The sequence below is a fragment of the Ictalurus furcatus genome, chromosome 10 (assembly GCF_023375685.1).
Source record: "Ictalurus furcatus strain D&B chromosome 10, Billie_1.0, whole genome shotgun sequence".
NCBI classification, from domain to species: domain Eukaryota; kingdom Metazoa; phylum Chordata; class Actinopteri; order Siluriformes; family Ictaluridae; genus Ictalurus; species Ictalurus furcatus.
The window spans coordinates 6265107-6291745 of record NC_071264.1 but is presented as its reverse complement, the minus strand read 5'-3'; the positions used below and the strand labels follow the sequence as shown (position 1 = coordinate 6291745).

General features: G+C 41.8%; 3 protein-coding genes across 4 annotated transcripts in view; all 3 read left to right on the top strand.

Annotated features, from left to right (window-relative positions):
• The first annotated feature begins 154 nt into the window (after positions 1 to 154).
• Positions 155 to 1585, top strand: ptgfr (prostaglandin F receptor (FP)). Its single transcript, XM_053635071.1, has 2 exons — positions 155 to 958; positions 1205 to 1585. The coding sequence occupies exons 1-2, from the start codon at positions 155 to 157 to the stop codon at positions 1583 to 1585; spliced, it is 1185 nt and encodes a 394-aa protein (XP_053491046.1).
• A 2983-nt stretch (positions 1586 to 4568) lies between these two features.
• Positions 4569 to 7494, top strand: btf3l4 (basic transcription factor 3-like 4). Of its 2 annotated transcripts, XM_053634226.1 has the most exons (6): positions 4569 to 4627; positions 6292 to 6354; positions 6489 to 6602; positions 6719 to 6920; positions 7017 to 7076; positions 7163 to 7494. In XM_053634226.1, the coding sequence occupies exons 2-6, from the start codon at positions 6301 to 6303 to the stop codon at positions 7207 to 7209; spliced, it is 477 nt and encodes a 158-aa protein (XP_053490201.1). In that variant the 5' UTR covers positions 4569 to 4627; positions 6292 to 6300; the 3' UTR covers positions 7210 to 7494. The 2 variants fall into 2 exon arrangements, with proteins under 2 accessions (XP_053490201.1, XP_053490202.1); XM_053634227.1 differs by lacking the exon at positions 4569 to 4627 and having other exon boundaries at positions 6291 to 6354.
• Positions 7495 to 8609: 1115 nt separating this feature from the next.
• Positions 8610 to 26639, top strand: part of zfyve9b (zinc finger, FYVE domain containing 9b) — a 20377-nt gene continuing 2347 nt past the window's right edge. Inside the window, exons 1-14 of the mRNA XM_053634220.1 lie at positions 8610 to 10194; positions 10638 to 10737; positions 10849 to 11000; positions 14208 to 14331; positions 15744 to 15866; positions 16450 to 16605; positions 16757 to 16981; positions 17485 to 17567; positions 17656 to 17760; positions 17976 to 18126; positions 19767 to 19847; positions 22131 to 22293; positions 22472 to 22577; positions 22673 to 22849. Coding sequence (XP_053490195.1) covers positions 9688 to 10194; positions 10638 to 10737; positions 10849 to 11000; positions 14208 to 14331; positions 15744 to 15866; positions 16450 to 16605; positions 16757 to 16981; positions 17485 to 17567; positions 17656 to 17760; positions 17976 to 18126; positions 19767 to 19847; positions 22131 to 22293; positions 22472 to 22577; positions 22673 to 22849 — 2253 coding nt within the window. The 5' untranslated portion in view covers positions 8610 to 9687. The remainder of the gene's footprint in view (positions 10195 to 10637; positions 10738 to 10848; positions 11001 to 14207; positions 14332 to 15743; positions 15867 to 16449; positions 16606 to 16756; positions 16982 to 17484; positions 17568 to 17655; positions 17761 to 17975; positions 18127 to 19766; positions 19848 to 22130; positions 22294 to 22471; positions 22578 to 22672; positions 22850 to 26639) is intronic.

Sequence of the window (26639 nt, the reverse complement as noted above, 5' to 3'; positions counted from 1 at the left end):
AAAGAAAAAAAAGAAAAGATCATTGGCTACCATGCTGTAAAAATCATTTGTAATTATTAAGAAGTTGTGGCCATAAGTATAATCATACTAACATATTCTGAACGTATTCTTCGACTGCTGCTTTAATTTGTGTTGCAGGCTTGCTTGCTCAATCATGTCTAACAATTGGACTGCTAAAACAGAATGCTTGAACTCGAGCACTAGGTCTAATGGCAGCTGTAATACAGAAAACATCTCTGTCACCTCGTCTGTCATAAGCATGACAGTAGGGATCATCTCCAATACTATGGCTCTCTTCATCCTTCTCAAATCCTACCAGCGACTCCGTAGTCGGAAGTCCAAAGCTTTTTCTTTCTTGCTTTTTGCAAGTGGACTGGTGGTGACTGACTTCCTGGGTCATCTTATAAATGGCTCTCTGGCTCTTTATGTCTATGCCTTGAATAAAGAGTGGGAAAGCTTCGACCCCCAGCAGGTTCTTTGTGGGTTTTTCGGCGTTTGTATGTCTTTTTTTGGTCTGAGTCCCCTGTTGTTTGGAAGCATTATGGCTGTGGAGCGCTGCATTGGAGTGACTTGCCCACTCTTTCACAACACAATTTTGACTTCCTATCACATAAACCGGCTGTTGCCATTGACCTGGATCATAGCCCTGCTCGTGGCCCTGCTGCCAGTGTTAGTGTGGCGCCCGTACCAGGTACAGGACTCCCGTAGCTGGTGTTTCTATCGTTTGGTAGGGGTACGCGACTGGCTGGATATGCTCCTCCCCATGATCTTCTCCGTGTTGGGACTCCTGGCTCTGCTCGTCTCCTTTGTGTGTAACAGTGTGACTGGATTCACTCTTCTGTGGTCCAGAATGCAGAAAGACTGCCGCTGCTCTCCGAAAAGTTCTCTCCACTCTGAGATGATATGCCAGCTCCTTGCAATCATGACGGTATCGTGTGTATGTTGGGGTCCTTTTCTGGTAAGGACTTTTTGTGTGTGTGTGTGTGTGTGTGCTGTACTAGTGCCATGGAAAAGCCATCACATTTCCGTCGTGTTTGTAAATGATGATAGACAGTATTATGTCTTGACATGCTGTGCAAATCCACTTTGACTTGACTTCTAGTCGATATAAAGCATCCGCAGGAGAACACTGCATAAAACATTTTTATCTTCGTCGAGAGTTCGAATATTCTCATGTTTTGCATTTTGTTTCATTTGTTCTCAGGTTACAGTCATTATCACGAGCTTGCAAGATAAAGGTGAAATTGTGTACAGCCACCTGTTGTTGACTTTGCGACTGGCCACATGGAACCAGATTCTTGACCCGTGGGTGTACATACTTCTGCGCAGGGCTGTTCTAAAGCGTCTTTGCCTGCTGGCACAGAGATTCTACAGTCCATGCCCAAAACATAGACCAGAATTTAGGTGGAGGTTTAGCACTCTGGGGAGTTCTGTGAGGGCGAGCAGCTCTGTAAGCAGCAGACCAGACTCCATGTGCTTGAAGACATGCTCATCACAACCAGCAGGAAGTACGCGTGAGCTGGAGTGGAGGAGAGAAGTTTACCACGAGTATATTCTGGTTAGAGCGAAAGGTCCTGAATGTTAAAAAAAAAAAAGTGGGGAGAACAGATGTATTAATGAATTACAATTATTAATAACTCATTATCATTATGAGTATGAGTGTAGGAATATATTCTTGGCTACAGTTAAAGTCATAAGTTTACATAAAGAATCTGCAAAATGTTAATAAGTAAAAAATAATAAATCTGGATGATCGGCGTCTGTGTTTATGTTTTGTGATAGTCGTTCATGAGTCCCTTGTCCCTTGTTCAGATCCGTCTTTTCAGACTGAGGACGACTGATGGACTCGTACACAACTATTACAAAAGGGTGCAAAGTTTTTGAACAAGTTTATTGATGTAAATTGTTATTATTTTGTTTAAAGATCTTTTTTTTTTTTTCATTTAGTACTGCCCTTCAGAAAGCCTGAATGTTAATTCTGGTACTCTGCAGAAGAAAAGCTTTGAAAATCACAGGGGAACTGATGGGGAGGGGAGACAGGAGAACAGATTAATTAATTAATTAATTAATTAATTAATTAAATTACAATTATAATAAGCCATTATAATAAATCACTTGAATGCTTATATATGAATATGAGTCCATGAATATACACTGGGCTATAGTCGAGGTCAAGTTTACAATCCCAATTCCAAAAAAAAAAGTTGGGACGCTGTGTAAAATGTAAATAAAAACAGAATGCCACGATTTCCAGAGCTCATAAACCTGTATGTTATTCATGATAGAACATCAGCGTCAATATCAATATCAAATGTTTGAACTCAGGAAAAAATTAGCTCATTTTGAAATTGATGGCCGCAACACGTCTTAGAAAAGTTGGGATGGGGGCAACAAAGAGCTGGAAAAGTAGGTGTTAGTAAAAAGAAACAGCTGGAGGAAGATTTCGCAACTAATTAGGTTAACTGGCAACAGGTCAGTAAGATGATTGGGTATAAAAAAATAGAGAGGCGGAGTCTCTCAGAAGTAAAGATGGGATGGAATCTGGATAGAAGCAGATGTTGGTCTAAAACCTGTATATACCTTTCAGCATTGATGGTGCTTTTCCAGATGTGTAAGCTACCCATCCCATAGGCACTAATCCACCCCATACCATCAGAGACGCAGGCTTTTGAGCTGAGCGCTGATAAAAATCCGGATGGTCCCTCTCCTCTTTAGTCCTCTTTACTTTAGAGGATGTGGCGTCCATGGTTTCCAAAAAGAATTTCACATTTCGATTCGTCTGACCACAGAACAGTTTTCCACTTTGCCTCAGTCCATTTTAAATGAGCTTTGGCACAGAGAAGACGATGGTGTTTCTAGATCATGTTCACATATGGCTTCTTCTTTACATTATAGAGCTTTGACCAGCGTTTGTGGATGGCACGGCGAACTGTGTTCACAGACAATGAGTTCTGGAGGTGTTTCTGAGCCCATGCAGTGATTTCAATTACAGAATCAAGCCTGTTTTTAATGCAGTGCTGCCTGAGGACCTGAAGATCACAGGCATGCAATATTGATTTTCACCCTTGTCCCTCGTGCACAGAGATTTCTCCAGATTCTCAGAATATTTTGATGATATTATGTGCTGTAGATGATGAGATATTCATAGTCTTCACACTTTTACATTGAGGAACAATATTCTGAAATTGTTCCACAAATTGTAGACGCAGTTTTTTGCAGATTGGTGAACCTCTGCCCATCTTTACTTCTGAAAGACTCCGCCTCTCTAAGATACTCTTTTCTTACCAAAATCACATTACTGACCTGTTTCCAATTGACCTCCAGCTGTTTCTTTTATAACATTTAATTTTGCAGCCTTTTCTTGCCTCCGTCCCAACTTTTTTGAGACGTGTTGCGGCCATCAAATTAAAAATTAACGTCTTTTTTTTTCTTAAAATGGTACATCTCCACAGTTTAAACATTAGATATATTTTCTATGTTCTATTGTGAATAGCATATGGGTTTATGAGATTTGCAAATCACTGTATTCTGTTTTTATTTACACTGTACACAGTGTCCCAACTTTTGGGGAATTGGGGTTGTACAGAATCTGCAAAATTACAACTGTATATAATAAGCACAATTACTATTATATATATATATATATATATATATATATATATATATATATATATATATATATATATATATATATATATATATATTACATTTAGTAGAGAACCATGGGAAAGTTACATGCACCCAATTTGCATGTGATTGTTTTTGGTATCAGAATAGCAAAAAATAGTTTTAAAACAATCAATCAAACAAACAAACAAATAAACTAACTAACTAACTAAAAAACAATTAACCACCAAGAAGTGTACCTTGTATGACATCTTGTATGTCAAATATATGTAATCTCTGCAAAAACAACAACAGCAGCAGCAGAAGCAACAACAACAACAACAACAACAGCAGCAGAAGAAGCAACAACAACAACAACAACAACAACAGCAGCAGAAGAAGAAAAAGCAACAACAACAACAAAACATGTGAATATCACTTATTTAAGACAATTAAGGGAAGATGTACCACATTAAAAAACAACTCGATGTCATATCCAGAAAAATGACATTTCTAAATATTTCAGTACTGGAAAACTTAAAGAGAAGTGATACTGTTTGAAATTTCTGCACGATGTTCATCTTTTACTAACGTGTATGTGTGTGTTGTCATGTGTTATGAATGTATACAGCCTCCATAAATGTGTGTTAAATGGACTTGTACACTGAATGATACCATGAATGAAGGAGGAAAAACTGGACTTAACCGTGCCTATGCATGAAAAGTGGAAAGTGTTAAGTGGAAATGTCCTTTAATGGCCTCTCTTTTGTTCCTTGTGCGGGAATTGAATGTGTTTCCGGCTGTTTTAGTGACCACAGGCTGTAATAAAGAGAAGAACAGATCAGTTGTGTGCTTTCAGAGTCAACACCTCTCCACAGTGTTCCTGTTCTCGCCAGCAGAGGCAGCAGCGCCGTGACCCCATTGTACGCACGAGCAAATAAAATACAGTGACGTCACAGTGTCATCATTTCCGCCTTCTTCTTTTGTCGCATGCTTTTCTGACCAGCTGTAGGGAAAAAAAAGGTTTGTATTTTATTGTATTTATTTTACCTGGAAATCTGAACATTTAATAGCGTTAGAGTAGTCAGTAGTAAATAGTACGCGTAAGGTCGATGTGTTTAATCTGTTTCTCGGCTACGGGAAGTCTATGAAAGTGTTGACACTGCGGATTGTTTTCATCCTGGATGCAGTTAGCCTTTAGCGAGTTTACTTAATAGCGACTTAACGCTAGGGATCCAGTTAAACGCTGGTGACTGCCTCGAATTCACGACGACGCTCTTTATTTTTAAATAAATATATTTATACGAAGAGAGATAGCAACATTTTAATCAAGCTCACATTCCAGCGAGCTAACAGGCGGCTAAGCTACATTAAGCCCAAACCAGACGTTTCCCCGTCGTTCATTCAGAGCTCGTGTTAGCTTCCCCGCTAGCAGCATTGGTTAGATTATTACACAACTTTCTGCGACAAACGGATAGTTACGATGCTGAAATCTGATTGGTTGGACCGCGTTCGAGTCCGTTAAAATCCACGATGCACGCGCACCTATGACCGCATCACAACGATTGATTTCTGTATCAATGCGCCAGTTTATTTATTTATTATTATTTTTTATTTTGTAAACCAATAAACCGCTCCAGTACGAGTCAGTCATGTTGCACCGAATTAATAATGGAAACGGTAGATCTGTTTATTGCGGGTATTATTTATAATAAATGTGATTATTTATTTAATTGATAAATATTAATTTCATAATATTGTTCTTAATTTAAAATAAATAAAAATAAACCGTATTCCCAGTCGTTAAAGCATGTTCACGTTATGTTGCTTAGCAACAAAGGCTTTCTGCTAACGGACTACATTGTGTGGTGGAAGAATTTTCTAATAGCAAATATTCATAATAAAATGATTTATTGAACACTAGTGTTTATTTATTTATTTACTTTTTATCATTTACGTTCTTAGTTTGGTGTCGGTTATGAGTAGGTCGCTGGACAGTATAGTTTGCCTCAAATATAATATAATATAATAGTGCAGGAATGTTTAGGCAGTAGCGCTTCTGTTGTACTAAACATCGGCTTTTATACAACAGTTCTTTTAATATGAAACTAAATGACATTTCAGGCACTATGTCCAGATATTGTTCATTTTGGCTCTGTCGACATAGTTCCCAAAGAAGCCACAGCTCCATAGTGTTGCCATGCCAACGCACAGACTGATTGACAGGCCATAGAAATGGTTTTCGAGTAACAAACTATTGCTAGAATTGGAAATTTACATAGCGAACACAGACAAGTGAAATGTCCCTGTGCTGTTACGCTCAATATCAGCACTCTGACCAATCAGAATAGTGCACCGGCGCTCACTTTTATACAATATAAATTATTATATAATGTTTTTATATATAACAAATCCTTGTCTGGCTAGATTGCTTGCTGTTTTTCCTTGCTAAGATAGCAGGGTAAAATTACATATTAAAAAAAAAATAATCCATGAATTCTACAAATAAAATTGAAAGTAATGTTGAGTCCTGTATTTATTTACTTATTTTTTAAAAAAGATTTCTTAGCTAGGGTTGAAGAGTTAAAGCTCAGTTTCACGCTAATAGTGTGGTGTTGATCATGTGTAATCTCGGTAATCGTATGATCTGAAGCTCAACAGCAAAGTGTGATTCCATTTTTTCCAGAAGACAAAATGAATCAAGAAAAACTGGCTAAGCTTCAAGCCCAAGTCCGAATAGGGGGCAAGGTAACGTGGACCTTTTTTTACGTTGTTAAGTTTAGCCTTAATTCTGGCAGCCACCACACATCATATAGTATTTCTGTAACTAATTATTAGACATCAAACTTTTTTCCTAACGTTTCGGTGTCACCTCTTGTCAGGGAACGGCACGTAGGAAGAAGAAGGTCGTCCACAGAACGGCAACGGCAGACGACAAAAAACTTCAGAGCTCTTTAAAGAAACTTGCCGTGAACAACATTGCTGGCATTGAGGAGGTAGGGTTCTGCTGCTCTGTTCGGTTCTCGAAAGTCACACCCATATGATCACGTCCGAGTAACGGTACCGCTCAGGGAACCGGACTTGGGTCTAACTTGTACGGCTGTGATTGCAGGTGAACATGATAAAGGATGATGGTACAGTGATCCACTTCAATAACCCCAAAGTGCAGGCATCTTTGTCTGCAAACACATTCGCCATCACCGGCCATGCAGAGACCAAGCAGCTGACAGAGATGCTTCCCGGCATCCTCAGCCAACTCGGTGCAGACAGTCTCACGAGTCTGCGCAAACTTGCCGAGCAGTTCCCCAGACAAGGTGGATGAGAATTATGCACAGTAGGAAGATGTTTCATTTTTTTTTTTGTATTCATTACGTAACTGGCCTATGCTCCCCCCCCTTGTCTATTTAAAGTTCTTGACAACAAAGCCCCCAAAGCAGAAGACATCGATGAAGAGGATGATGACGTCCCAGGTAGGACATATCAAATTTAGGTTTTGTACCGATGTGAAGAGCTATTTCCCGAATCTCCATGCCCCTGACGCATTTTCTCTCCTCAGATCTGGTAGAGAACTTCGACGAAGCATCGAAGAATGAGGCAAACTGATTGCACGTCATTAACTGGGACTGCAGTTCAGGACAGAACCTGTTGCAGTATTTTAAGTGAGATAAGACATATCAACACTACCCAGCAACCCAGAGACTTTTGTATTTTAAATTGGCACTCTTGCCCAGATAATGCTCCTCAGCCAGTCTCTCGCACAAGAAGATGGTAACATTATGATATGGCTTATGGTTCTGAACGAATACCGTATCGTCAGTCTTGATCAGGATTGACGGAAAACTAGTCTTAATTATTTTTGTCAACGAAACAATAAATATCAAAACCTTTTATTGTTGTTATCTTTATTGCTGCGTAAAAAGAGCGTCCTGTGGAGTTGATCGGGCTCAGACCGAAGCTGAGAAACAAGGAGAAGGATTATTATTCTCAGCAAAGGGGGTCTATCACTTTTACTGACGTGTCTGGACACCGTAAGATTGACACCAAATTAGATTTTCATTCATGCTTCAGGAACTGCTTTATCCTGGTCCGAGTCATGGTGGCGCTGAAGTTTATACCGGGCATGGGGTGGGGATACAATACAACCTACGATGGGACACCTGTACATCACAGGGTGTCCCACACATACACACTTCCATATAGACTGGCTTTTTAGAGTTGCTAATCCACCTCTTGGCCGGCATGTTTTTAAGAGACTAGAGAGAACCCAGAGTAAACCCACATTGCCGCAGCGCTACCATGCAGATAAGACATGCAAAATAAAATTTTTCACTGGTATTATTAAAGGTTTAGATAAACATTCCACGTTAACGTAAAGTTGCGGCGAGCTGCACGTTAAACCATTTCATTGGTTATAAAATTATACGCAGTCTTGTAAGACTAAAGCTTGTAAACACCTGACCATCACACCCATATGTGGTTCTTCCTTAAACTGTTCCACAAAGATGGAAGCACACAGTTGTCTAGAACGCCTTCATATGCTGTCGCGTTACAGTTTCCCTTCACTGGAACGAAGAGGCCCGATCCTGTTCCAGCATGACGATGCCCCTGTGCACAAACCGAGGTGACGACATCGTTGCCAAAGTTGTAGTGGAAGAACTCGTGAGCCCTGACCTCAACCCCACTGAACACCTTTGTTCGGGGATGTACCGGATCGCAGACCTCCTCACCCGACATTAGTGATGCTCTTGTGGCTGAATGTTCACAAATTCCCCACAGCTATGCTCCAAAACCTTCCCAGAAGAGTGGGGGTTGTTATAATAACAGTCGTGATGGTTAGGTGTCCACAAACTTTTGGCCATACCATGTGTTTCGAGGTCAGTTCTTGCATTACACCTTTTAGTTTGCACCGGAAGCTCGATGCAATAATGGGACGAGCCGGGGTCGTTGCCTTGAGGACGGGGGTATAATCAGAGGCCAGCCTTGCAGTAGATCTCGAGCGCTGTGATCTACTGCACAGCGGCACATCCCTGAAATCAGCTGTGCCATGGACCTCGTTTCTGATGCCTGCTCGGGTGGTTTACATTGATCCTGGTCGGTGCGGAGTGCTATCTTGAAGGCATCACTCGTGGTAGGAATATTGAAGGGAAAAGAAAACCCAAGGTCAGAATTGTTTCCGTAATTAAAACGGATTAACGGCGCGCGCGCTTCGGTGCTACAGGACACGCGACTGTCGCATTGCCGCAGTCACTGACAGTAGGTGATGTGTGTGTGTGTGTTGCATGTGGTATTATTTCAGTGAAACAGTCTTGCACCGGTTTAAGAATTAAAATATTCTCCCCCCTTTTATTTATTTATTTATTATTATTTTTTTTAATAAAAACCCTAGAACAGATTTTAGCTTCAATCTCGAGAATAAATGTCGAGATGCGTTTTGGACTTCCGGTATAGAGCAGATGCTGTGCGGCTGTTTTAGCGGTAATAAGTGGATGGGTTAAGCTGTGCATGAAGACATGATGAAGAACATAAATGTGTGTATATATAGGCTATATATATAAGGGGTTACCGGCTTTCTTCCCCGCATTCACGCGCCTTTCCTTTCCGTTTGCACATTATGGCGCTTGGTGAACGGGTGAAAAATGATTGTGCGGCAACAACGAGTTGTTTTCACGCTGATTAAAACCTACAGCTCGCACATCACATTATTGCGGTATTCATGTGCCAATAAAGCAACCAGAGCTTAGCTCAGCACATTCTGGGCCGCATGGCAAAAAAAAAAGAAAAAAAAGCGTCTCTGAATGAGGGTTGCCAGATCGTGCCGACTGTTTCCCATCACCGTCTTTGCATGAATTGTTGTATAGTGGCGCTGATGAGCAATTGCGTTGTGCATAATTGCTCACTGTTCATTCATACAGGAGGGAATGCAGCAATGAGACTCGGAAGAAGCTGCGTTGTGAGTCACTGGTAGAACACGTCCTCAGATCATGGCTGATTTGAGGCTGGATGCAAAGATCAGTGTGACGTAACGCAGCCCTGAAGCAATGCTGTGCGGCTTCTCGGACCTCTCCGGACTCTGCTGAGAGAATGAGGCAAGCAGTGAGCGCCACGCTCTCTGTGTGGGGCGAGAGGCGCTTGGGTTACACCACTCTAAACGACTCCAGGGAGGCGCTGCTGGAGGACAGCTGCCTGATGCCTGGGCTTAAAGAGGACTCGGTTGTGGAGGAGAAGGAGCTGGCGGATGGTGAGCAGGACGAACAGGAGGCAGTGGTGGGATCCTCACCGTCCACGCCTCCGGCACTGACCCAAGGTGACGGATCTGCACCAGAACATCCGGAGACCAATGCGCTTCCCTCGGCTCTCCGATGCGAACCGAGTTCAGGCCGTAGAGGCAGTGTGAACATAAGCGCACCCGAGAATGGGTCCACTACCGTGAGAAGGGGGTCCCTCGGTGCCCTACTTGTGCAGCGTTGCAGTTCTCTGGGCTCTACAGCTCCACAGTGGGTCCCGGATTCTCAGGCACCAGTGTGTATGAAATGTGGCTCCAGATTCTCCTTCACAAAGAGGAGGCACCACTGCAGAGCCTGCGGGAAGGTAACGGACTGACATGCTGTCATAAAATCCCTGTGTAAAATAGTGTGACTAGACTTGTATTTAGAATCATTTCAAGCAGAAGGGGTTTCAAAGTAATGTAGGCTAAGTCTCGTTGCTTAAATAAACATCTTATTTGGGCGACATCACCTCTGCAGTACTGAAATGGACAGTTTTCATCTATGTCAACTGACAGCTCAGATTTGAAAAAAAAAAGAAGGCAGATTTCTAGAGTTAGCCGTTTTAGCAGATATCGCTGGCAGGTATCCATTCTTGAAATGAGCCATTACCGAATGGCTGCTCTCAGAAAGGCTGCAAAGTGAACTTCTGTATTAGTGGTTATGTAGTGTGCTAGATATCAGTTGTGGTGGGGAGGGCTGGTCTGGGTCCCATGATGTACAGCAGTGTCTGTTACGCTGTGTTTGTATGTTTGTTTTTATCTGCAGGTGTTCTGTGTGGTCTGCTGTGACTTGAGATTCAGGTTGACTCACCTGGGTGGGAAAGAGGGTCGGGTCTGTGTCACCTGTCACGCTACTCTCATTAACAGTGGGTATTTGAATAAAAAGCACTACCTTCATCACTGTATAGTTTGTTATCCAGTTTATTATATATGTGTATTATGTAATATCCACCTTATTGTGTGTGTCTGCCTTACAGAGACTCTTCGTAAGGAACAAAAGAAAGTGTGGTTTGCTGACAGCGTTTTATCCAAAAACGAGACGTCTAGTGCCAACACTACTCCAACCCACAGAGATTCAGTGCAGACACATGCACCTGCAGCAGCTCATGTGGTATCTGCAGACCTGTCTGTAAGCTCATTTTTGCAATCAGTGAAAACTCAACAAAAAAACCTACAACAACATTGTTTTTATTATACTGAACAGCCATAAAATTAAAACCACCTGCGTAATATTGTGTAACTCCTCCTTGTGCCACCATACCTGTCGTGGCATGGACTCCACGAGACCTCTGAAGGTGTGCTGTGGGCTCTGGAACCAAGATGTCAGCAGCAGATCCTTTTAAGTCCTGTAAGTTGTGAGGTGGGGCGTCTATGGATCGAACTTGTTTGTCTAGAACGTTCTACAGATGATCGATCGGATTGAGATCTGGGGAACTTGGAGGCCGAGTCAACACCTTGAACTCTTTGACATGTTCCTCAAACCGTTCCTGATCACTTTTTGCAGTGTGGCAGGTCGCATCATCCTGCCGAAAGAGCCCACTGTCATTAGGGAATAGTGTTGCCATGAAGAGGTGTACTTGGTCTGTAACGAAGTTTACATAGGTAATACGTGTCAAAGTAACATCCACATGAATGCCAGGACACAAGGGTTTCTCAGCAGAACATTGCCCAGAACATCACACTGCCTCCGCCGTCTTGCCTTCTTCCCATAATGCATCCTGGAGCCATGTCTTCCCCAGGTAAGCAGCATACACGCATCCGGCCTTCCACGTGATGTAAAAGAAAACGTGATTCATCAGACCAGACCACCTTCTTCCATTGCTCCATGGTCCAGTTCTGATGCTCACGTGCCCATTGTAGGAGCTTTCGGCGGTGGACGGGTCAGCATGGGCACTCTGACCGGACTGTGGTTATGCAGCCCCATACACAGCAAGCTATGATGCACTGTATTCTGACACCTTTCTATCATAGCCAACATGAAACTTTTCAGCAATTTGTGCTACAGTAGGTCTTCTGTGGGAGCCTTTGCTCTCCACGTGCATCAGTGAGCTTTGGGCGCCCATGACCCTGTTGTCAGTTCACTGGTTGTACTTCCTTGGACCAATTTTGGTAGGTACTAACCACTGCATACCGAGAACACCACACAAGACTTGCCGTGTTGGAGATGCTCTGACCCGGTCTTCTAGCCATCACAACTTGTCCTTTGTCAAAGTCGCTCAGATCCTTAAGCTTGCCCATTTTTTCCTCTAAGCTGTCAGTCATACTGATGTCGGTTAGCTTGGGCTCATAACACTAACTGGACACCATGGGTTTCTTCAAGGTAAACAGCCAAGTCAGTGTGAAAATCCTATATCCTTGGCTCCAAATGAACGGATGCTGATTGTTTCTGGCAATCTTTTACTGCAGGGTTGACCATCAGCTTTCTCATAGTGGCTGATTCTCCTGTTCTATCTCCAGCATTCGTATAGTGGCTGATTTCTCTGCAGTGCCTCTGACACTGTGAATCATGGTGTCATCCACTTGTTTGCATTGGTGGTACTGCATGACTGCTTAGACTTCCTGCTCTGGCTCATTCTCTCACACCCACATTTATGTCTCTGGTGGCAGATACTCCAAGAAATTGACCTTCAAGATCTCTTTTTTGGTCTGTCTTTGGCTACAACCTCCTTTACAAGGATTACAAGAATTCTTATAATCCTTTGGGGTTGTAGTACATTTTCATGGCTAAATCGTCGGGACGGTATTAAGATTTGTGAGCAGTGCTACACTGAAGTCTTCATATACATGTGAACACGTTTCTTGTCCCAAAGAAGTACCGGCGCGGTGATTTTATTTGTTCCTATAACCGCAGCCATGTCCACGCCACCCCCTTGAACTGCAGCAGGTCATTCCCGATATCCTGCTCCACTTTCTGATAAACGGTGTCTTCAGTTCTTTCGTTATTACTTTGGATGGGATTTGCTGGGAATTTTTTCGGCACACTCATTTGGGTGACTCGTAGAAATGCCCTTATCAAAGAGGTCCAGTGTGGTGCCTACCTCTGAGAATGGTATCTCCTGCTCTATAGCTCTGTCTGTCGTGGAGACATTCTCAGCTTCTTCTTTTACCTCTGCTTTCTCCTGTTCTAGCACCAGAGACTGGTTCTCCTTTGTAGCAGGCAACCTGTCCTTTTTTCTTTGCCACTGCTGCCGGCAAATGGATAAAGAGTAGGAGAGTTTTTAAAGTGTGTTTTTGAAACCCACAAGGTGGTGGAGTCATTGCTAATAATTTAGTGCAGGAACCATCAATGAGAACCATCAAACGAAAAAAATATCTTTAAGTATTTACAAACCCATTTTGACAATTATGCTACTTCTGCAGCTGTAGTGACTGTAGTCAAGTGTTGTCTCTGTAATAAAAAATGTCCATGCTGATCTGTTAGATAACTGGGACAGACATTAATGGACTCCACCTCACAACAATTTCATCAGAAACAGCAAGAGACAACCATGCCTTCTTGTAGTGACTTTATAGTAGCGTCATGCTGTTGAAGGAAAACATTTTCTTGGTGCATGTCCTACTTGAACTCTAGCCCAGCAATTCCAAGTACCTCCACTGTTAAAGGTGCGCCAGCATACCTCTGGAAGTGTTGCTCCTGTTATGTCTTCTTGAGCCCTTTGACACGGCTTGAGTCACGGCTCCAGCAATAGCTACAAATTCCTTGGTCCCAAAATCTGTACTTCATCTATGGTTAACTAGTTGGCCTGTCCCTAGCATGTCCACCAAGTATAGGAAGGGTTTCAACCCAGATGTAGATTAGCCAGAATGTTCTCCACCATCTCCATGCAAAAGGTGCTGGTTACCTGAAATGACCTGGTCTACCTGGTGTGTACACTACAGTATGTTTTGACGGTAGAACTATGTGCTATGCGGTGTCCAATACTGTTGGGAGGTAGTTCCAGTGAATAGTCTGCACTTTGGAAGCATTGGGTGTCATGGTGGTGCAGCGGGTATCGCCGCCGTTTCGTAGCTCCAGGGTTTCTGGTTCTATCCCGAGCTCTGGTTGCTGTCAGTGGATTTCACATGTTCTCTCAATGTACAAAAAGCGTTTCTTCCTGGGTCTCTGGTTTCCTCCACCTTCCAAAAATGTGCCAGTCGGAGGATTGGCAAGACTAAGGAGACTTCAGGGAAAAATTTAAATACAAAAACAATGTAGGAAGTCTTTCAGACTTTTAAACAAAGTATTTCCATACAATTTAGTAGCATGCAACTGCAAATATAACAGGCTGGTGAAACAATTCGGTTGTAGAAGCTCATGTGAATAAAATGTATGCTTATTTTTTTTCCTGACCTCTAGGACATGCCAAACTCTCCTTGTTTGGAGCATCAGGAAGTGGTTAACAGTCCCAAAGGGAGCTCAGCTAAGCCCTTACCACATAAAGGGCTTCCCCCTATCCTCACCTCTACAGGTGTTAAAGGAGGTACAGTATGAATGTCCTCATATAGCAAATAACATCATTACATGAACAGAACATGTATATATGGTGTCCAGTGTCCTCCTGGCTCCTTAAATTGACTCGTTTTTATACTAATTAACAGGAAATGTAATTCAAATGGATCTACACAAAAACTTGAAATATATTGTCTCTCTTTTTTTTTTTCAACTGGAGAAGAAGAGAAGCTACAGTTATTAGATTAAAAAAAAATAAACTACAGTCAATGTGAAAAAATAAGTACACCCCATGGAAATTGTAGGCTTTTTTATTTTTGGCATATTTGGGACAGGCAAACGTTTGATCATCTTTGAAACGGTGCCTATTAATAAAGTTGATATAATCGAACAAAACACAAGGAAAATGAGCTTTTTCAATCATTTATTCAACAGAAATATCAATAGATGTGATATTCGTCTGTGAAAAAAGTAAGTACACCCTCGGCCTCAGAAGCTAGTAGCAGAAATGGCTTCTTGTAGGCGTTGTGCATAATTGTCCACCAGGTTTGCCGGAATTTTTGACCACTCTTCCATGCAATATTCTTTCAGCTGCAAGATGTTTGAGGGGTTTCTTGCATGGACAGCCCGATTCAAATCCCCCCACGACATTTCAATGGGATTCAAATCCGCGCTTTGACTAGGCCGTTCCATAACCCTCTATTTCTTCTTTTTGAGCCGTTCCTTGGTGGATTTGCTAGTTCGCAAGGGCATCGTCATACTGGAATAGGTTTGGGCCTCTTAGTTGCAGTGAAAGAAAATGACAACGCTACAGTATACAAAGACATTGGTTACAGTTGTGTGCTTCCAAATTTCTGGCAGCAGTTTGCTCAGTGGGACACATGGGTGTGATGGTCATGTGTCCACATACTTTTGCCCTTATTGTGTCTATTAGGAACTATTAAAAAGCATGTGACATAAAAATAAATCCTGCTGTTACCAGCTCGTTCAGTCTGCCATCCACAATGATGTCTATAACAGTGGTTTTCAAAGTGGGGGCCACCAGGGGGCGCCCGGGGGGCCTCAACAATTTGGTGTGAAAAATAAATAAATACATGATTTTTTTTCAGACAACCACACACACACACACACACACACACACAATCAATTCCTTATGTAATGTTAAGATGTAATTATTAATAAAAAAGGGGGATATAATCAGAAGTCTGTATTTTTAGTGTGTTTTAAAGACATCTTGCAAAAGGGGGGCCTCGGTCAAATGTTAATGCCATTTTGGGGGGTCATGCCCTGGAAAAGTTTGGGAACCCCTGTTTTATAACGTACCTACCCAAATAGACTTCAAACATTATATTGACACTTCAATACTACAAATCCTCATTGTTGTTTGAGTTCTGTGTAATTACTCTGTGAAAGGTATTGGCCTCAAGCAAATGTGTTTTGTAGATTACACAGTGGAGGAAAAGCGGACGGAGACTTCATTGCTCGAGGAGTTGGAGCAAGGCCAGACCGAACCACTGGTATTTGTCCTCAATGCCAACCTTCTGGCCATGGTGAAGATCGTCAGCTGTAAGTCTGACTCCACTGCTCATGACCTGCGTTGCAACAAAACGATCTATTAGTTCCTATGATAAGATTGCAATGCAGCAAATATAAGATGATTCAACCTATTTCTAGTCATTTTTAAACAGTTTGCATATTATACTGGCAAATAATTTAGCTTCTTTCTAGAAAGAAATGCTTAAAATGATGAAATGATCTGCGAATAAGACTATTTCAAGTTTGAGATTAGTACAAATGTCTAGAAATTGGTTTAATAATCTCATATTTTGTTTGTAATCTTATAATAGGAAATAATCGATATGCAATATGACTATATGCAAAATATTTTTTCTTTGCTAAGACATCATTTTTTCAATGTGATTAAGGAGGAGTGTAGTTCTGGTGGATGTGGGTTGTGTGTGTGTGTGTGTGTGTGTGTGTGCACAGCTGGAGGCATGGATAGGAATATCTTTGAGCTTGTGGGGACATTTGGCTGGTCTCCACTATGAAAACATGGCATTAATTAGTTACATTAATAATTATGTCATTGAAAGGTCCTCACAAGTATAATACGACAAATGTCCATGTGTGTGTGTATTTGCTTCTACAGATGTAAACCGGAGGTGCTGGTGTGTGACGTCTAAAGGAATGCATGCCGTGGGTCAGCCAGAGGTAGTCGTGCTATTACAGTGTTTACCAGAAGAAAAGAGATTCCCCACAGACATCTTCAATCACTTCATTCAAATCTACTGGGATGCACAGACAGGTAAAGTTTGCTCCCAGAATGAAATGACTTTGAAATGCATTTTGTTCACTGAACTCTTGTTTACTAAAAAAACAACAAAAAAAAAACAAAACGGGTGCGATGTTGTTCAGATCTACAGACATATTATTCTCTTGTTGTAACTGTTCAGCAGGAAAGCTCTTGAATCATCTGAGTCATTCGTTGGCTGCACGAGGCTTTCTGGACAGCGAGGAGCATGCTGGGTTTCTCTATGTGCGTCCCACGTTACAGTCTCTGGACGGGCTGCCGCTGCCCCCCCAGCCCTTCCTGTTCGGCCTGCTCATTCTTCGGGCTGAGAGTCCCTGGGCCAGGGCCTTCCCCCTGCGCCTCATGCTGCGTTTGGGAGCCGAGTATAGATGTAAGAACTTCCGCATTGACTAATGAGTTCTATTTAAAAATGGAAGAAAATGTCCACCGTATGATTGGGAGATTATGAGGTCGAATCCTAGTGAAGCCACAAGCACCCGTGGTTCGAGGTCAAGAGAGCAAAATTGGCTCTCGTAGTAGCTCTGGTATGGGATTTACTCACTCCCCTATCAGTCAGAGCAGCACTAACCAATCAGGGACATCTGTATACTCATGTATGTGGAAGAGAGCAGTTAATGCTTTTCTGCGAGTGTCTTCAACTGCCATGTGATGCGGCGGTTGGCTTCATGTTTTTCGGAGGAAGCACGTGCTAGTCTTCACCCTCCCTGGTAGCTGTCCTGTGATAAAGGGGAGCTTGCTAGGTGGGAATTGGAAAATTTACCAAACTGGGAGAAAATCGGGTCAAACAAATAAAACTACGGATAATTAATTCAAGTGCACAGTACACAGTCGGCCTTGGTGTTGCTGATTGTCGATGTCTTCTCTGTCCTGCAGTCTATCCCTGTCCTCTGTTCAGTGTACGATTCAGAGAGCCGCTTTTCGGTCAGATCAACAACAGCATTATGAGGCTCCTTGTGGTGAGACTCCATCATTATACCTCGTCTTACTGCTGTGTTTTAATGCTCGTTATATTATATTTAATGTCTCCTCTGGTGTAATCTCTAGGATTTCCGTTTTTACCGTTACACGTTGCCGGTAGTGACGGGGCTCATGGTTGATTTGGAGGCACGGAGCACGTGCATCACGATCCCTAAAAGCCGTCATGCTGAGGTAAGTTAGCCCACCGAACCGCTAAACAACTTCTCTAATGCTGTTCATTTGTAACCGGGATAACTAAATGTCTCCGCCTGATATAACGATGGGGATTTAAGAGTCCCACTGAGCATAACGTGAAACCCCGGAAGATTCCATACCGAGCTACTGTTTGCAGCTGTGAGGGCACGCTGTTTAATCAGGTTACGTCTCTTCTCCCGTTGCTTGCTCAGCTGCTGAAGGTGCTGAGTAAGTCGAATGAGAAACTGCTGGCGATGGGCGCTTGCTTTAACGAGCGTGCCGACTCCCACCTCATCTGTGTGCAGACTGCAGACGGACAGTACCAGACTCAGGCGATCAGCATCCACAGCCAGCCTCGCAGAAGTGAGCAAACACTACACACGTCAATGCGAACACAAACACACACGCTGAGAGTCTGGGAGACAAACACACACGTGTTTACGTGAAGGAATGAATTAGGCTCCGCCCACAGGAGAGTGTCAGAAGGATTGATTCTATCTATTGTTAATATGCACGTTCAGGGAGAAAAAAAAGAGGGACTAAACTATATACATACTTGACACTAGATGGGAACACTCAAGGGTGACTTTAGACTTATACGGGGTAAAATGAGATTAGTTTTCCATGATGACAAATCACCTGATCCGTTGAAGGGTTTGGCAGCAGTAGATAATTATAATTATTATTAATAATAATAAAAAAAAAAACAACCCAACAACCCTGATTTGTGGTGCAATGTTGAAAAAATAAATAAATAAACAAAACAAATTTCCGACTAGCTTTAATTCCAAACGTGTTAAGTGGTACAGGAAATGGATGGATGTTTTAGTTACTTTTTTTTCTCTCTCTAATTTATCAATAGACCAAAAAAAAATTATATCCACCTCAGCTATATGTGTTACCTATTTTTTTTTCCTATGTGAAATTCACTACCAGTGAAAGGATCCTTATTTCTTATGACTATATACAATATATTCTACTATTTCAGAACAACAGGGAAAACATTTACGCTATGAAAGAACATGTTAAACAGATCAAAACGATTTGATGTATTTTAAATTCCTAACAGAATTCCTGACGACGCTTTGTATAACTCCTGGAATGATCTCGACAAGCTTCATGAGGGAGCTTCTCCCAGGAGGCTATTCATAAACTTCCCCAATAGGACAAGCTTTAGCTGGAGGCTTCTTCTAAGTTCATACTTCTTTGGGGAAACATTGTCATTTTAAGTAAACCTTCAAAAATGTGTGTAAGAATGAAAATATAGAAATGAAAGGTAAAACCAGCATGAAGATTCGTACTGGTTGGGCCACCAGGACGGCTTCAGTGTGCCTCGGTATTGACTCTACAAGTCTCTGAACTGTTCTGGAGAGATGAACCCCCTTCTTCTGATATATATTCAATAAATTAGCGTTTCGATGATAGTCGTGGAGAGCGCTGTCTGACACGTCAGTCGAAAATCTTCCATAGGTGTTCAGATCTGGTGACTGCGAAGGCCATCGTGTATCCTACTTTTCAGAGCCCTCATGGCGTCTAGATGGGGAAACATGGTCATCCTCGCAGAGAGCACTCTCATCAGGATAGAATTATGTCATCTTAGGCTAGGGATGAACAGTCAGAATAACTTGGTGTTGATTTGCTGTAAGCCTTCTATCTCAGGACAAGTGTCCCCAAACCTCGCCAGCAAAATATAGTGAGTCGAAACATTTTACTGGTAGTGTACATCAATCATTCAAGCATTTCTCTCCGTATTGTCTTTTGTGCAAAAATCTAAATGACAGAATTGATATCAAACAGGATGGAAACCACTATTAAGGTTGTTACCTAGGAATGTTAGTGTTTTCGGTCGTGTTCAACTTTGGACCAACATGTTCGACAGCAATAATGATCACCAGGGGGCGTCAACAATACAGTTGAACGACTCCTGCGTTATAGTAATGTATTCTCTGCTGCTTTATAATCACACCTGTATTAAAATGAAATAATTTTGTTTTCTGTCTCAGTTACAGGCTCCTGTTTTTTTGTATTCAGTGGTGCACTGAAGGCTTCATCAGGATACCTGGCCAAATCCAGCATTGTTGAAGGTTTGCTGTTTCTATATTAATTTAAGTGCCGTCTTGTTGCAGCGCATCACGAATGAGTCTTGGTTGTTACGGTGAACCGGTGTTTTTTTTTTTTTAATTGCTGAGGTTTGCCAAAATTGCACGAGTGTAAAAGCAGTGATAATGTGTGTATTTGCTATATTGTATAGAAATGTGCAGGACAGTCAATTAGAGCAGACAGTATGCGTTTAATTTAATAAAACAGTGACCCACGTTTGTGTGGCGGTTTCGAATGGTTTTGTCATGATGTAATTAAGTGGAGAATTCATTGTACTCATGGATATATGATGGACAACCATAAATATAAACATTTCTAAGCCATTATATGGTTACATTTTGCTAAGAACAAAAAAGAAAAGGTCTGTAGATTGTGGTACAAGGTCTGTCAGATAGATGAGATGAAGATTAATTTTTGTAATGGAAAGAGGAAAATATGAAGAAAACTTGGAAGAGTTCATGATCCAAAAGCGTTGGACTTTTATCTGCGAATCATAGTGGCCTTTTGTGGCCTTTCATTTCTTGGTCAAATATGTTCCTAAATGTTCTTGGCAGACTAACTTAATCTCACAACTAAATCTTATCAAGTCTGACCTTCACGTACTGAAGGCAAATCAGAAGGCAAAAAGTCCCTGAAACGATTTGAACTGAAAATTGCACCATTACAGGTCGGGCAGACCTTCAGGGAATAAAAGTGTTCGAAAGATTTTAGTACTGAGCGTAAAAAAGACTTGCGTCTCCAGAATTATTCGCACTTTTTTTTTTTTTTTTTTTGGAAAATGAGCAAAAATGAATGTATTAAAAAAGACACACACACAACGCATACAATAAGCGATATTTCAAGCTCAAGCATGTATAGTTTTATTCAAACACAAAACCTTTTAAGTAGTGCTTTTAAGTAGTGTTTTTTTTTTCCTCCTACAAAACATTGCATTCGATCGGCACAATGATCTTGCATTTAATATTTTGTGACACCTGCCCTGGAGAGAATGACACGACAGAATGACATGAGTCTCGTCCTGTATTCGCGAACAACGGTGGAGACGTTTTGAAGGAGATATTGGTTCATTCCTCCATGAAGAACATTTGAAGGTTCTTTATATTCATAGGATTGTGCGTGTGAACGTCCTTCTTCGATTTTCAGGTTCAAATCAAGTACATTGAGACGTTTACAACCTTTTTCTGTGCTCATTTGAATGTAGGTGAGACGACATTTTATTGAAAGCTCTATCTATGGCCAGGTCTGAACCATCTTCTGGGACCTAATCATTAATAATGCCGTCAATCTTCACAAGAGCCCCAAAACCACCAGCTACAAAACAGCGCCAACGCATCAATACTCCACTACCATATTCTACAGTGGCTTTCATGTGCTGTTCCTTGCTTGCAGTCCCCAGGCTGAAAGGTTTCATCTCATTTGACCACGATACGTAATGCCAATTGTAGTTTATCGCTAATGACGCTTGGTGAAGTTCAGGCACCGCGTTCTGTGAGATGCTCTCAGGATGGGCTTCTATTTATTTATTTATTTATTTATCTATCTATTCATTTATTTTTGCAATGCTTCAACACAGCTTGTCGTTATAAAAGTGGTGTTTGAGTGACAGTCGATTTTAAAACTTGACAACACAAGAATGACTGAAACTGTACAGTACTAAATCTGTGATGTTTGGGCTCTTCCTTCACCATCCTACTCAGTGTGTGTGGGCATATTGTGCTCATGGGTCCAATTCCTGCCTAATATTTAGCTGTTTCAGACATGTGAACCTTTTTTTTTTCTTTTCTTTTTTTTTTTTGGGTTATAGCCTTAATTGTGTTTGATAAACTTGTCTCAGACTTGTTGACATTTGTACTTCGGTTTTGGGTATCGGTATTTCTAAATACGGTCTTGGTCTCTGCTGAGAATCTGTAAAAAAAAAAAAAAAAAATTAATAGTATTAAAAATATTTTTTTTCATTCTGTATGCACAAAGTTTGATCATTAATTCCTTCTTCTAGAAAACATGACCTAATCATTATAGAAGTAACGGCTTGTCCTCAAAAACGATTTGGCTTTTGGTCTCAATCTTGCCTTGACTTTGACTTGGCCTCATTCCCCTATTGACTCTTGATCTCGGACTTGTCTTGAAGTTGACCTTGGTGGTTTTGACTATAGCGCTAGCTCACAGTGATTGTTTTATTTCATATCCAGTCTACAAGTTCACCGTACAAATATTTACAACAGCATGTGTTCATACTGACATTGAGAGAGTGACTCTTTTCTTTTCAGATGGATTGTTGGTGCAAGTGACGATGGAAACCATGCTGGAGTTACGGCGAGCTCTTCGAGACATGAGAGACTTCACCCTGACCTGTGGGAAACTCCACCAATCAGACAGACAAGAATATGTGCACATTCGGTGGCAGGATGAAGAGCCACGTTTCAATAAGGGGTGAGCGACAGAATTTGTTCGCATAGTTATGCGTATCCTTACCATGGTGCAGGCTTAACTGATAAATAACCAAATAATCACAGTGTTAATGTTTAATTACACACGTTTATTGTATTACACCAGTGGGTTTATTGCTCGTCTTTTCCTCCACCTGACTTCACTCTCTAATGATTCACAGCATAATCAGTCCTATTGACGGAAAGTCTATGGAATCAATAACTTGTGTAAAGGCCCACCAGAGATTAGAGTATAGAGCCAGTGGAAAGGTCATACGTTGGACAGAGGTACACACACGCTATTGTTACCATTCATGTATCTGTTTCATGTTCCGTCAGTGGTTTTATAGTGTGGGGGAATTGACCGATTTTTGACTTCATAGGTGTTCTTTCTTCAGCGGGAGGAGCCGTCTAATGGCCCGAACAATTACGCCAATCATAACCGTCTGACAGAGCGCCTGGCACGAGCGTTCTGCCTGGCACTGTGCAATTCTCTGAGCCTGCTAAAAGAGGATGGTATGACCAAATTAGCGCTGCGGGTCACCCTGGATGGACAGAAGGTGAGAACACTGCTGAAATAAATGACACAACTTGTATAATATGTAAAGACTAAAACATGATGCTTGGGCATGTTGTTATAGCAACCTAGTCACTGATGGGGTGGTGTGATGAAACACGTTTTATTTGTTAAATTATGACACGTCGTACTTTTTATTCATTATGCTAAAGTTAAGCATCTCATTTTTTCCCCCACTTTATTGAAATTATTAAGACAAAAAAAAAAATGAATAAGCTCGTCATGTTAGGAAAGAAAGTGTAAAGCTGACAATCCTGAAGACTTTGTCAGAAAACATCAAGGTTTACCTCGGCTTACGGATCTCTGACACTGGAGACTCCTTTCACAAATGTTAAACAAGCATCTGCTCACAGAATTCACCACCATATCAACAATTATACATGTTTAAATGGAGCATCTGCCATGGTTCTTTGTATATCATCACACACTGGGCCTCATTCATCAAGCTTTGAGTAAAACTGTGTAGACTAAAAATTTACATCGGATTTACAAACGTTTCCTAAGCACTGGTTTGTCTTTTAATATTCCCGAGTGTATGTTAATAAATGACAATGAACTGTAAATTACAGGGAGCTTGTACACCATAGCTGATTTGCATTTGGTAGCACCCACAAAAACGTGCAAAATGGCTGCTAAACAGCCCAAAGAGACACATTTCTCTGAAGCAGAAGTTAGAGTACAGAAGTAGAAGTACCTAAAAACCCCAAATACGTTGGGAAATTCCGGAGGTGAATTTGGCGTCGTCCATCCAGTGCAATACAAGTTAAATAAATAAATAAATAAATAAATAAAGTATTACTCTGCTACTGGGGCTGGCCAAACTATGACAAGGCTTTGAAATGCTGTGGCAGATGGAACCGCCTTATAATGTTCATCCTCAAAAAAAACCCAACATACCAGTCTCTAAATATCCGTTACCTCCGAAGGGCATCATGCGGTAACTCGTCTGCTAATGTCAGTTCTGCCATTTGCACTGCATCAAAAGAGCAATAGATGTATATGAGATGATGGATCAGGTTTTCAGCTTTCATTTCCTCATATTTACATATACAGGTGTTAAACAAATTAGAACATGGCACCTTTGGTGGCCACCTACTTTTTAAGCCAGTAACCCACCGACACCACCAAACTGTTCCAATGTTTCCCTCCTGTTATAAAGTCCCTTCTTGTGCTGGCAGTGTGTTTTCGGTTGTGGACTTTCTGCATGATGAAGTTCCTCTCAATTAGATTGGATACAGTTCTCTGTAAATTGGAAGACAGGTTCTTTCTGTAGACTTCTGAATTCATTCTGCTGCTACAATTAAGGAGTTACATCAGCAATAAAGATTAGTGAGAATGTTCCAGAAGCAGCCATGCAAGCCCAAGCCATGACACTACCTCCACCATGTTTCACAGATGAGCTTGTATGTTTTGGGTCATGAGCAGATCCATTCTTTCTCCACACTTTGGCCTTTCCATCACTTTGGTAGAGGTTAATCGTGGTTCCAGAACTTTTCTGGATTCATCTCTGTTAATCCTTGCGAATTCTATTCTGGCTTTCTGATTCTTACTGCTGATGAGTGGTTTGCATCTTGTGGTATGGCCTCTATATTGATGCACTTGAAGTCTTCTTTGAACAGTGGCTTGTGATACCTTCACCTCTGCCCTGTGAAGGTTGTTGGTGATGTTACTGACTGTTGTTTTTGGGTTTTTCTTCACAGCCTAACAATATTTTTGTCACTAACTGCTCTTGTTTTCCCTGGCCGACCTGTTCCATGTTTGGTTATTAGTATACCAGTGGATTCTTTCTTTTTCAGTACATTCCAAATTGTTGTATTGGCTATGCCCAGTGCTTGTGCAATGGCTCTGTTTGATTTTCTCAGCTTCAAAATGGCTTGCTTTTCTCCCATAGACAGCTCTCTGGTCTTCATGTTGGTTTATTCTTTTTAACAACAAATGCAGTCTTCACAGGTGAAACCCAGCGCTCAAACCAAGAGTAGATGTTCAGAGCTATTAATTGTTTAAACAATCAATCTAACAGGGCACACCTGGGTAACAAGAAACACCTGTCAGTCACGGTCCAATATTTTTGATCCCTCAAAAAATGGGTGGGGTCAAACAAAAGGCACCATGTTCTAAGTTTTTTAACACATCTAGATGTAAATATCATATACATACAGTATCTCACAAAAGTAAGTACACCCCTAAGTGTAAATGTCCAAATTGGGCCCAAAGTGTCAATATTTTGTGTGGCCACCATTATTTTCCAGCACTGCCTGAACCCTCTTGGGCATGGAGTTCACCAGAGCTTCACAGGTTGCCAGTGGAGTCCTCTTCCACTCCTCCATGACGACATCACGGAGCTGGTGGATGTTAGAGACCTTGTACTCCTCCACCTTCCGTGTGAGGATGCCACACAGATGCTCAATAGGCTTTAGGTCTGGAGACATGCTTGGCCAGTCCATCACCTTCACCCTCAGCTTCTTTAGCAAGGCAGTGGTTGTCTTGGAGGTGTGTTTGGGGTCGTTATCATGCTGGAATACTGCCCTGCGGCCCAGTCTCTGAAGGGAGGGGATCATGCTCTGCTTCAGTATGTCACAGTACATGTTGGCATTCATGGTTCCCTCAATGAACTGTAGCTCCCCAGTGCCGGCAGCACTCATGCAGCCCCAGACCATGACACTCCCACCACCATGCTTGACTGTAGGCAAGACACACATGTCTTTGTACTCCTCACCTGGTTGCCGCCACACACGCTTGACACCATCTGAACCAAATAAGTTTATCTTGGTCTGATCAGACCACAGGACATGGTTCCAGTAATCCATGTCCTTAGTCTGCTTGTCTTCAGCAAACTGTTTGCAGGTTTCTTGTGCATCATCTTTAGAAGAGGCTTCCTTCTGGGACGACAGCCATGCAGACCAATTTGATGCAGTGTGCGGCGTATGGTCTGAGCACTGACAGGCTGACCCCCCACCCCTTCAACCTCTGCAGCAATGCTGGCAGCACTCATACGTCTATTTCCCAAACACAACCTCTGGATATGACGCTGAGCACGTGCACTCAACTTCTTTGGTCGACCATGGCAAGGCCTGTTCTGAGTGGAACCTGTCCTCTTAAACCGCTGTATGGTCTTGGCCACCGTGCTGCAGCTCAGTGTCAGGGTCTTGGCAATCTTCTTATAGCCTAGTCCATCTTTATGTAGAGCAACAATTCTTTTTTTCAGATCCTCAGAGAGTTCTTTGCCATGAGGTGCCATGTTGAACGTCCAGTGACCAGTATGAGGGAGTGTGAGAGCGATGACACCAAATTTAACACACCTGCTCCCCATTCACACCTGAGACCTTGTAACACTAACAAGTCACATGACACCGGGGAGGGAAAATGGCTAATTGGGCCCAATTTGGACATTTTCACTTAGGGGTGTACTCACTTTTGTTTCCAGCGGTTTAGACATTAATGGCTGTGTGTTGAGTTATTTTGAGGGGACAGCAAATTTACACTGTTACACAAGCTGTACACTCACTACTTTACATTGTAGCAAAGTGTCATTTCTTCAGTGTTGTCACATGAAAAGATATCATCAAGTATTTACAAAAATGTGAGGGGTGTACTCACTTTTGTGAGATACTGTACATATTTACATATTTCCTTAATGCCATTTAAGCCTATATGAAACGACAGGTCTAAAAATGATTTAATTTGTGTGTGTATTTGAAATAAATAATCCATTTGAACTTGACAGTGTAATCTGTATAGATAAATTCAGTAACTCGTTGTAAATTATAAGACAC